The sequence below is a fragment of the Centropristis striata genome, chromosome 24, assembly GCF_030273125.1.
Source record: "Centropristis striata isolate RG_2023a ecotype Rhode Island chromosome 24, C.striata_1.0, whole genome shotgun sequence".
Taxonomy (NCBI): Eukaryota; Metazoa; Chordata; class Actinopteri; order Perciformes; family Serranidae; genus Centropristis; species Centropristis striata.
The window spans coordinates 14,109,796-14,119,795 of NC_081540.1; the positions used below are offsets into that span (position 1 = coordinate 14,109,796).

General features: G+C 45.5%; 2 protein-coding genes and 4 non-coding genes across 6 annotated transcripts in view; 2 read left to right on the plus strand and 4 right to left on the minus strand.

Moving 5' to 3' along the window:
* The window catches only part of LOC131965668 (5S ribosomal RNA), a 119-nt gene extending 94 nt beyond the window's left edge, over positions 1–25 (minus strand). The window contains exon 1 of the ribosomal RNA XR_009392387.1: positions 1–25. This exon is cut by the window's left edge and continues 94 nt beyond it. This is a non-coding gene — a ribosomal RNA (5S ribosomal RNA).
* A 79-nt stretch (positions 26–104) lies between these two features.
* On the minus strand, positions 105–223 carry LOC131966650 (5S ribosomal RNA). The gene has a single exon (XR_009393318.1). It is a non-coding gene; the product is annotated as a 5S ribosomal RNA (ribosomal RNA).
* A 79-nt stretch (positions 224–302) lies between these two features.
* On the minus strand, positions 303–421 carry LOC131967678 (5S ribosomal RNA). The gene has a single exon (XR_009393816.1). It is a non-coding gene; the product is annotated as a 5S ribosomal RNA (ribosomal RNA).
* A 79-nt stretch (positions 422–500) lies between these two features.
* LOC131965214 (5S ribosomal RNA) lies at positions 501–619 on the minus strand. Its single transcript, XR_009391954.1, has one exon. It is a non-coding gene; the product is annotated as a 5S ribosomal RNA (ribosomal RNA).
* A 1,269-nt stretch (positions 620–1,888) lies between these two features.
* LOC131962577 (uncharacterized) lies at positions 1,889–5,950 on the plus strand. The gene is made up of 9 exons (XM_059327522.1): positions 1,889–2,434; positions 2,552–2,651; positions 2,798–3,903; positions 4,002–4,210; positions 4,383–4,704; positions 5,027–5,170; positions 5,271–5,435; positions 5,556–5,844; positions 5,928–5,950. Exons 1-9 carry the CDS (start codon positions 1,889–1,891, stop codon positions 5,948–5,950), a joined length of 2,904 nt encoding a protein of 967 aa, XP_059183505.1.
* Positions 5,951–6,109: 159 nt separating this feature from the next.
* LOC131963081 (uncharacterized) lies at positions 6,110–7,650 on the plus strand. Its single transcript, XM_059328218.1, has 2 exons — positions 6,110–6,980; positions 7,100–7,650. The coding sequence occupies exons 1-2, from the start codon at positions 6,142–6,144 to the stop codon at positions 7,581–7,583; spliced, it is 1,323 nt and encodes a 440-aa protein (XP_059184201.1). The 5' UTR covers positions 6,110–6,141; the 3' UTR covers positions 7,584–7,650.
* The last annotated feature ends 2,350 nt before the right edge of the window (positions 7,651–10,000 follow it).

Genomic DNA, 10,000 nt, shown 5'->3' on the forward strand with positions numbered 1-10,000 from the left:
TGATCAGGGTGGTATGGCCGTAAGCCATGACTGAGTGCATTAGCTGCGCTTTTAAAGCTGTCCTTGCTGAGGCTGCTCCTGCCGTCGTCATGGAAACGTGAAAAACCTTACAGCACCTGGTATTCCCAGGCGGTCTCCCATCCAAGTACTGACCAGGCCCTACCCTGCTTAGCTTCCGAGATCAGACGAGATCAGGCGTGATCAGGGTGGTATGGCCTTAAGCCATGACTGAGTGCATTAGCTGTGCTTTTAAAGCTTTCGTTGCCGCGGCTGCTCCTGCCGTCGTCATGGAATCGTGAAAAAACTTACAGCACCTGGTATTCCCAGGCGGTCTCCCATCCAAGTACTGACCAGGCCCTACCCTGCTTAGCTTCCGAGATCAGACGAGATCGGGCGTGATCAGGGTGGTATGGCCGTAAGCCATGACTGAGTGCATTAGCTGCGCTTTTAAAGCTGTCCTTGCCAAGGCTGCTCCTGTCCTCGTCATGGAAACGTGAAAAAACTTACAGCACCTGGTATTCCCAGGCGGTCTCCCATCCAAGTACTGACCAGGCCCTACCCTGCTTAGCTTCCGAGATCAGACGAGATCGGGCGTGATCAGGGTGATATGGCCGTAAGCCATGACTGAGTGCATTAGCTGTGCTTTTAAAGCTGTCCTTGCTGAGGCTGCTCCTGCCGTCGTCATGGAAACGTGAAAAAACTTACAGCACCTGGTGTGCCCAGGCGAATGCTCCTCCAAGTCCCTATCCGATCCTCAACCGACCAATGGTTGAGCGTTGTTGAGCAGAGTTGAGCAGCGATCAGCCAATGGTTGAGCGTTGCTGAGCAGAGTTGAGCAGCGATCAGCCAATGGTTGAGCGTTGCTGAGCAGAGCTGAGCGCTCAACAGACCAATCATTGAGCGAGGTTTGGAAAACGTCATCTAATTTATTCATGACCTCTTCACTGACGGCCGCTATCACTGATTGTCATTGCCGACTGCTCTTCAACCACGTAAGTTTTATTCTCTTCATCCTCCGTTGCTAGTTAGACATTTGTTAGGCATGTATAAAGCTGTGGCGATTTTGTCAAAAGATAAAAGATTGTCTGGAAATCAGAAACTGACATGGCTATTACTTAATTATAACTGTTGGCATTTGCGCGATTTGGCTTGTAAATGTGTAATGTGTAACTACGGCTCGCCGGTAAGGTAGATGCGGCTAGCTCGCTAAAGCGGATAACGGGACGTTGACAAAGAGTTTAAAGTGTCTGAACCTGTAAATCTTGCATAAAGTTAGCCTATGCTTCGGGCAAAATGCCCAATGTTACCTAGCAAGAAGCGGACCTTTTGTTGGAATTTCTTTTAAAGCTTTTTTAATGTGGATATGTGTTAATGTAGGTAAATGTGACTGTTTAGACAACAGTTGATGTGAGAGTAAGTGTAACATAAAGCAATTTGGCGACCGTGTTAATCTCTTGTTGCATGGGATGCGCCGCATACCTGGTAAACAGTAATTTCTAACAACATAGGGCTATTTAGATAACAATCTGGCGAGCGTTTTGTCCTAGGCTATCACACCCACCAACAGCAAATTTCTGTATATTAAAGGGCTACATATTGTCAATTTAAATGATCTGCTTTTAGTCTTACTCATTTATTCATGTTTTACTGTGACAGATTAAACATGGAAAATCATCAATTTAAATGATCTGCTTTTAGTCTTACTCATTTATTCATGTTTTACTGTGACAGATTAAACATGGAAAATCATCAATTTAAATTATCTGCTTTTAGTTTTACTCATTTATTCATGTTTTACTGTGCCAGATTAAACATGGAAAATCATCAATTTAAATGATCTGCTTTTAGTTTTACTCATTTATTCATGTTTTACTGTGCCAGATTAAACATGGAAAATCATCCAAAACATCGGTGCAGCGTGTGCAACAAGACTTTCACTGAAAAGTCCAACCTGACGAGGCATCTGAAGATCCATGCCGTGACCAGGGAGACCTTTGACTGTGATGTCTGCAGGAAGAGCTTTACCACCAAGTCATCGCTGGTCAGCCATCAGCAGCAACACCAGTACCCCAACATTGTGTTGTACCGGCAAGGAGAGGCCAGGCTGCAGTGTACAGGGGCAGCAAAGTCTGTGGCAGAGGCCCCCAGCACTGCTGTTGACACTACATGGCTGGATCCCCAGACAGCAGAGGCGGCTGCCAAGAGGTCCGGGGGTGAGCTGTGGAAAGGTCAGCTGGTCATCGTGTTCGGGAAGTACACCGGTCAGACCTTCAGGTGGCTTCTGGAAAACGATGTCGGCTGGCTGGTGTGGTTGCTGTTTCAGTACTGCCAGCAGGGAGAGCAGAACAAGCTGCTGAAGTGGCAGAAGGAGCGACTGCTTGAGTACGCCAGAGAGTTCCCTCCTGTCACATGGCACCTTGATAGGAGGTTGAAGGTAAGATAAACTCAGTTACCTTTTAGACCTGAGTAATCGATGTTCAGCAGTAACCAGTATTAGTAAAAGTATTCATTTATGAGATCATTCTCTGGTTGTGTTCTGTTTTTTCTGCAGAAAGTGCAAATGAAGAAAGAGCGGGCTCCTCCGACCGTCTCCGACCTCTCTCAGCAGGACCCCAGCTACGCCAGCGATGCAGAGTTGTTGGCTGCTGCAGGTATAGTAGTATTATGCTGAAATGAACATGAAATTACTATGTAGTATGCTGTGGAGCTGCTCGGACTTGTGTTTGTGCCACGAGAAATTCATCAGTGTGTCTCGAGCAATGCAGTTGATACATTTTTGTGGCGTTCTCCTCTTCAGAGAGTGTCCTGGACGAGTCCGAGGCGTCGGTCAGCACGCAGCTGACAACCTGGGGAGACCTCGCCAGCTCCGTGTGCCAGGACGACAGGCCAGGGCCCTCGTCCCTCCGACAGACCTCGGAACCCGGTGGCGTCGTGCTGGAGGGCTGGCAGAAGTTCTGGGAGCAGCCGCCTGAATCCGCCCAAGCCCTTGGTATAGCCCCCGCGAACATCAAGTGGCTGAAGACCAACGAGACCTACGGGCTGTTCGAGAGGGCGTCCAGGTACAAGAACGTGAGGGGAGAGATTTCCGAGAGGAAGCTCTTGAAGGAGAAGATGGAGTTCCACCCGCCCCCACCTCCTATGGCCGTCAAGGGAGCTGTGCCCAACATGCTCTCCTTCTTCACCACCCCTGCCTTCTTCTGGCGCCCGGTCGGCGTGATGAAGGCGTTGATCCGCTGCCCCAACACCAACTGCCCCGCACCGCCAGGAGCGTACCTGGAGAAGAAAGGCTTCGGCAGCTACGCCAGGCAAGTGTGTGGCATGAAGTTCAACTACACCCTGTTGACAGAGAAGCTTACATGCCCACATTGTCGAAAGATGAGGCAGACCGTGAGCCAGGCGCACGGTGATGCGGACGACAGTGAAGATGAGGGGGCAGACGCACACAGTGCCCAACAGTACACGTGGCTGGCACACAGTCCAAAGATTCTGATGAACCTCGCCCCAGCCATCAGAAGCATGTTCCCTGCCATACTGTGTGGGAAGCGTGCTGTGGACAGAGGTGTGGTCACCCTGCTCAGTGACCGACTCAACGCTGTCTCAATGAGCAAGGTGCAGAGGCTGCTGCAGCAGGGCCACGACGAGTGGTACGTGGAGCGGCGTGACCTGTACCAGACTCTGCTGTACGATGCCCACACAGCTGGATCCGCTTCATCTCAGGGGGGCATCCTGTCCTATGTGAGAGCAGCTGGCACTTACACCCCTCCCATTGCCCAGTCTCCCCTTCCGTCTGCTCGTCTCCTGAGGCGTGCTCACCTGATCATGGAGATCGAAAAGATGCCCGTCTACAGACACCAGATCCTCAGTGTGACTGGAGAAATCCTGTGCATTGATGGTACAAGAAAAGTATGTATAAAGTACTTGTCATTTATTAAAATCATATGGAACAGGCAGACTGTTAATAAACACCATGCAACAAATGTTCTGCTCCTTTCTTTTCTTAGGTCCTCAAGAAGATATATGGTGATGGCCAGGGTACCATGCAGTACGTCACCAGTGTACTGAACGAGTGGGGCCAGTTCTTGACGACAGTGGTGGTGGCAGCTGAGTCAGAGGGGTGCTACGCGCGCATGGCGAAAGGTCTCATTGCCCGGTTTCGACGTGCCAATGCTCCCGCACCGAAAGTAATTTATGCAGACAACAACTGCTGTCGGTAAGTTTAATAACAATTCCTTTGAAACCTATAAGAAAATTAATCAACGTGACGTACAAAACAGTAAACATTACTTTACTTACATTACATTACATTTTTGCAAGAAAACACATTCATTTTATAGTTATAAAAACATGTAACACACATGTACAAAATGTTGATATCATTTCAGTGACAGCGGTTCCTCCTTTCTGGAGAGTCTGTTTGCTGACTGGGTACAGCAGGGTGCTGTGGTCAGACTGGACATCCGACACTGGCTACATCGCTGGGATGCTGTTGTGATCAAACAGAGCCATGCCAAGTATGGGTTGTTCATGAGTGCCTTGGCTGGTGCGGTGCTCGCCTACAACAAGACGGACATGATGCTCCTGGTCCAGGCTGTCAGGAGTGGCAACGCAGAGCTGTACGGCAGGTATTCCGACGAGGAGATGATAGCCTTCCTCAAGCCTCACCAGGTCAGATCGTATGTGAGGCGCATCACCCGTGGGGTTGTGGTAAGTGTGACATTGATCCACATATGTAATTTTTGAATAAGAAGCAATCTTGCTTATTTTCTGTCAATTTTGGATTCAACTGTACTGGAAATAAATGCAAGATCATTAGGAGTAGCAACACTTTCCAATTATTGTGATGTGATTTAACACTCAAAGCATGAGAATATACAGTCATGGAAAAAAATATTAGACTATTTTTTTCTTCAATTTTTGTTCATTTTAATGTCTGGTACAACTAAAGGTACAATTGTTTGGACGAATATAATGATGACAACAAAAATAGCTCACAAGACATTAATTTAATTTTATGTATATGTTATAGGAGTCTGCTTTGGTGATTGAGGCCATCATTGCCGAGTTCAGGGGACCAGCAGGCCTGGACATTGATGGAATCCCCCTGTTCAAGTCAACAGAGGCAGTTGATGCTCACTGGGCAACTGCAAGCAAGCATCTCGGCTGCATGCAGGTGGGTTGATGTCTTTTCACTTATCATGTGTTATTATAAAACCACTCACACTTGTGGACACCAGTTTAAATAAGGAACTTGAATTTGTTGTGTTTTACAGGATCCCCCTGGCATACAGCTGTATGTGTCTGTGAAGGTTGTGGTGCTGAATGGTGTTCGGCTCAACAAGTACAGGTGCCGGAGAGGCAGTAACTCTTTGGAGGGGTTGCACGCACACCTTTACAATGCCATACCTTCACAGAGATGTGGGATTATGCCGTTCCAAGTGAGTAATTGAAAATAAACACTTCAATATGGCGTAGTTTCAATGATGCATTTTATTTCACAGCTTTAGTCATCACTTCCAAGCCTATACAATACCAGTCAAAATGGTCATGTGTTTCAGGCATACCTGATGGCCTTTGCTGTGCAGTGGAACAACCGCATGGCATCACTCCGGGTTGCTGGCGGTCAGGGTCGGCAGACGTCATGCATGGACGCGCGGCAGATCCAGCGCATCAATCAGCAGGCTGAGCTTCTGTTCGGCAAGGAGCACGTCCTGGAGCCCAACTTTGCTGCTCCACTGCCCGTCCCTGATGCGTACGAGCACCCAGATGAGGAGGAGCTCCTTGGCGTGGAGTATGCCGTGTGCCAGTCTACCAGCTTCACTGCTAAAAATTTCTATGTGCAGAAAGGTACAGCATTTAATCACACATTAAATTGTACACATGAAGCAAGGTTATACTTACTTATCCATAGTTTTTCATGCAAATTCTAGCAATGACAACAAACATGGTATAAAATTAACCTTTAACACCATGAAGCAAAGAAACATAATATTGCATAATACACATGCATAATATTGAATGAAGTGGTTGTTACGCAGACACATTTGTGATCAGTGCAATTTCATATTTGCAGTTGAGGAAGAGCAGTCTCGTGAGGAGGAGGAGGAGTCTGAGGAGTCGGCTGAGACAGATGAAGATGAAGAGATGGCAGATGAGGGTCTTGGCATGTCTGCAGAGTCAGAGGAGGATCCTATTGACAGCTTCTGCAGGAACCATGCCATCCTCACCAAGGCAGAACAGGTGGAGGAGGAGGACAGCCCCGCTCTGCAAGATGTGCTCATGACCCAGGGACATCTGCATCTGCCAGGAATAGAAGAAGTGGAGGCACTGGCCTTGCTGCTCCTAGAACTGGTAGACGACAGCGACCGCCACCTAGTGCCAGCTGACCTGAGGCAGAAGATCATCACCGCCGCCAGCTCTCTTCACGAGCACGACAAGACCGCCGCCAGATTTGTTAAAAAATATGAGTCCAGGTGGGGCTACACCCTGTTTGGCCGGTGTCTTGGGGCTGACACCCACGAGACCAGAGCAGCTCAGAAAACAAAGTTTGGCTGGATGAGGTTCCCTCAGGCGGCACAGGTGACAGAGGACAGCCGTCTGCTCTACCTCCTCATCAAGATGCTCAAAAACCGACCGCCGTGCAGTCAACTCTCCTCCCCCAGTAAAGTCGTGGCTTCTATTAAAGGGCAGTATAAAAGGATTGCAGACCGACTAAGAGACGATGCCATCCTGTGCGGCCTCGCCATTCCTCTGCCCAATGTGAATGCGAAATCCATCTCCACCTTTATTGTGAGGGAGGAGAAAAAGGCCAACTACAGAGCAACAGTAATGCCCAGAGTGACACCACACAAGAAAGTGTTGTCAGACACACCGCTTCCAGAAGCTCCTGTGCTGCCAACATCCTTGCCTCCACCAGATCGGCCTGAAGTGCAGTACCAGCACCTTCATCACCTGGCTGGGAAAAGGCAGGGTGAGAAGCGGAGGTAAGTTGTAATGAGCACTTCATTCCTCCTGTTGGAAGGACTACTTGTGTAGACTGTGAAAATCAAAAAGCACTTATGGCATATCAATACTCATCATCACGTTTGTTTTATATTTCCAGGTTAGCTTTTGAAGAGCCAGAACCGGCCCCTGTGAACCGGCCCATTCCGCCAAACCCCGCGAACCGGCCCATTCAGCCAAAGCCTGCTGCGTCTGCCCATATTCCACCCGCTGTGTCGGCAGCTGCACCTCTACTCCTGGTTCTTCCTGCACAGCCACAAGCTCCCTCCATCAAACTTCTGGGGCCATCAGGCAGTCAGGGCTTTGTACCTGTGGCACAGCCCCCTGCACCAACCACCAAGCAACTCATGCCCAACAAGTCCTTGCGGCCATGTGGGGCTTGCCAAGTGCCTCAGTGTGGTGGGCAGCGGAAAAGGTACACACCTTCAAAGGACAAAGCAGCTGGAAGCAACCAGAAGATATTTACCTACTGCCCGGCAACTAGGAAATCCACTACCTCTGGGTTTGAAGATGTTTGTTATGATAATTTTGAACACTTCAAAAGTGTGGTGGACATAGCCTTAGAAAAAAGGAAAAGCAATTAGAAAAATAACTGTTACTTACCTGTGTGGTGTGATCTCCTGTCTCCTGTGATAATGTAAATAAAAGATTTTTGTGTTTTATACTTGTCTGGCCTTTGCATATTTGTTTTGCGAATAATATTTGGTAATCTATGAATAACATTTTAAGGGATAAAGTAGATAAAATATTTTGTAGCACATCATTGTAATTTGTCTATTCGAGGTTCAACTTCGTAGTTTGCCTTTTATTGTTATTTCCTCTTACTACAGTCATGGGAAAAAATATTAGCCCACCGATTTAACTTCAATTTCTTGTTCATTTTAATGCCTGGTATAACTCAAGGTACAATTGTTTTGACAAATAGAATGACAACAAGAATAGCTCACAAGAGTTTAATTGAAGAGCTGATATCGAGCCATTTTCCATGGTTTTCTTGATAATAACCAAATCATTATCCAGAAAACCATGGAAAATGGCTCGATATCAGCTCTTAAATTAAACTCTTATGAGCTGTTTTTCTTGTTATCATTATATTTGTCCAAACAAATGTACCTTGAGTTATACCAGGCATTAAAATTAACAAGAAATTGAAGAAAACAAGGGTGGTCTAATTTTCTCCCATGACTGTATATTAACCCTATATTAGATACAGTAATTTTTGAGACCTCTACATCATCAAAAACCTGATGTATACATGTGTTGAAGATAAACAACAACAAATTGCACAAAAATATCAGATGTAGCAAAAATGATATGCAGGTTCCACGAGTGGATCAGTTATTGCTGCATTAAAAAACTTAATATCAGCCGATGTATGATGTTGTGTTATATGGAAAAAATATGTATTTTGCATGTATGAGGAAAAAGGAAAAGTCAAAGTCTTAATAGGTTAAAAATGTTAGGTTTTATATTTTTTTGTTCAAGAAAAACAATCTGTGAGCAACAAATTGCACAAAAAGACCTGATGTATCAAATATGATACAAATTAGAATTCATATATGCAATTTATTTATTTTTTAAAATTCGTCAGCAGAAAAAAGACTAACACTTTGCAGAACAAAGACTAACATTTGTTTACAAAACATGCTGGTCGATTTCTTCCAGGAAGTTCCGCCTTCTTGATCCGCTCATTCGCCAGTTTTAATGCATACAACGGCACGTCATGCCACCTGGTTGCTTGCTGCCGAAACCAGGCCTTGCCCTGACCTACTATCAAACTTGTTAGCACAAACATTTTTCCTTGTTATGACTTACAGAGATTCTCACACGGGATTTTCATTCAGCCTTCTGTGGTCTCCCCTCTCCAGACACACACACACACACACACTCACACTCACAAATGCACATACACACAGCAAAAACTGTGCATCAATATATCTGGATGTCATTCTTTGTGATTTATAGAATCTTAATCAGTTTAAGCAAATGGAATATATGTAATTAAAGTAATCATAGTTTTCTACATCAATATTAACACACAAACACAATCAATGTATCAAAATCATATTACCTGATTAATATAAATGCATAGAGATAGACATTATCAAGATTTAGTGAATTACGCATGCATAGTGACCTGTGATGACTGTTGGGAGAAAAATCACAAAGAGGAAAAAGAGAAGAAGACAGTAACATTTCATTTTCAACAAGTATAATATTCAAATTATTCTAACAATTCCCTCTTTTGGCCTAACATTCATTAGGCCAACTCAAACAAAATTATGAATAGTAGCAATATTAGAGAGCAGGAAAGCATGCATTTCAGAGTGGATAATGTCATTTAATATGGGGAAAGGGTTTTACCTTTAATGACCAAGGAGATGAGGCAGACACAGACAGAACAGATACGAGAAATACACATAACACACAACACCACTATGCTTGTGTCATCAATATGTCAATTTCTGTACATAATATAGTAATATTACCACCGTCCACTCTCCCCCTCGGCTCCAGGTGACACAGAACAGAGAGCACTATAAAGAGAGATAGCAGAGCCAAACAGAACAACACAGCCGTATCCAAAACAATCTTTCTGTACCCATTTATCAAAAATTTTTTGCAGTATATAATGTAAAAAAAAATTGATTATATGAATATGATTTTTTCATGAATGTATGATTCTCACAGCTCTTTTTTAACCTATTATGGACTTGCCCAACGTGGTTCTGTCCACTTCCTGTTGATGACCTTCAGCCACACACACACTCTCGGAGGGTATTGCACCCTGCCAGAGCTTTTCTCTGTCTGGAGCTGTCATGTCTCCTGGACCTGTGTGGACAGCTTCCAGTGCAGTTAATGTACAGCAAAAGGACACACGGCAACTGTGGTAAATCCAGGGGCACCCCCCTTTCACCCACAGTGGCTGGTCCTTTAAAACATTTACTGTAGACTAGTGACGCACGCTCAGTGGAAATGAAACCAAAATAAAACACAAAAT

Excerpts from the sequence above, each read along its gene's own strand:
- LOC131962577 (XM_059327522.1), top strand. The coding sequence starts at position 1,889 with ATGGAAAATCATCCAAAACATCGGTGCAGCGTGTGCAACAAGACTTTC. Across the intron at positions 2,435-2,551 it reads ACCTTGATAGGAGGTTGAAG|AAAGTGCAAATGAAGAAAGA; the intron begins GTAAGATAAACT and ends TTTTTTCTGCAG. Across the intron at positions 4,211-4,382 it reads GCAGACAACAACTGCTGTCG|TGACAGCGGTTCCTCCTTTC; the intron begins GTAAGTTTAATA and ends ATATCATTTCAG.
- LOC131963081 (XM_059328218.1), top strand. The coding sequence starts at position 6,142 with ATGGCAGATGAGGGTCTTGGCATGTCTGCAGAGTCAGAGGAGGATCCT. Across the intron at positions 6,981-7,099 it reads AGGCAGGGTGAGAAGCGGAG|GTTAGCTTTTGAAGAGCCAG; the intron begins GTAAGTTGTAAT and ends TTATATTTCCAG.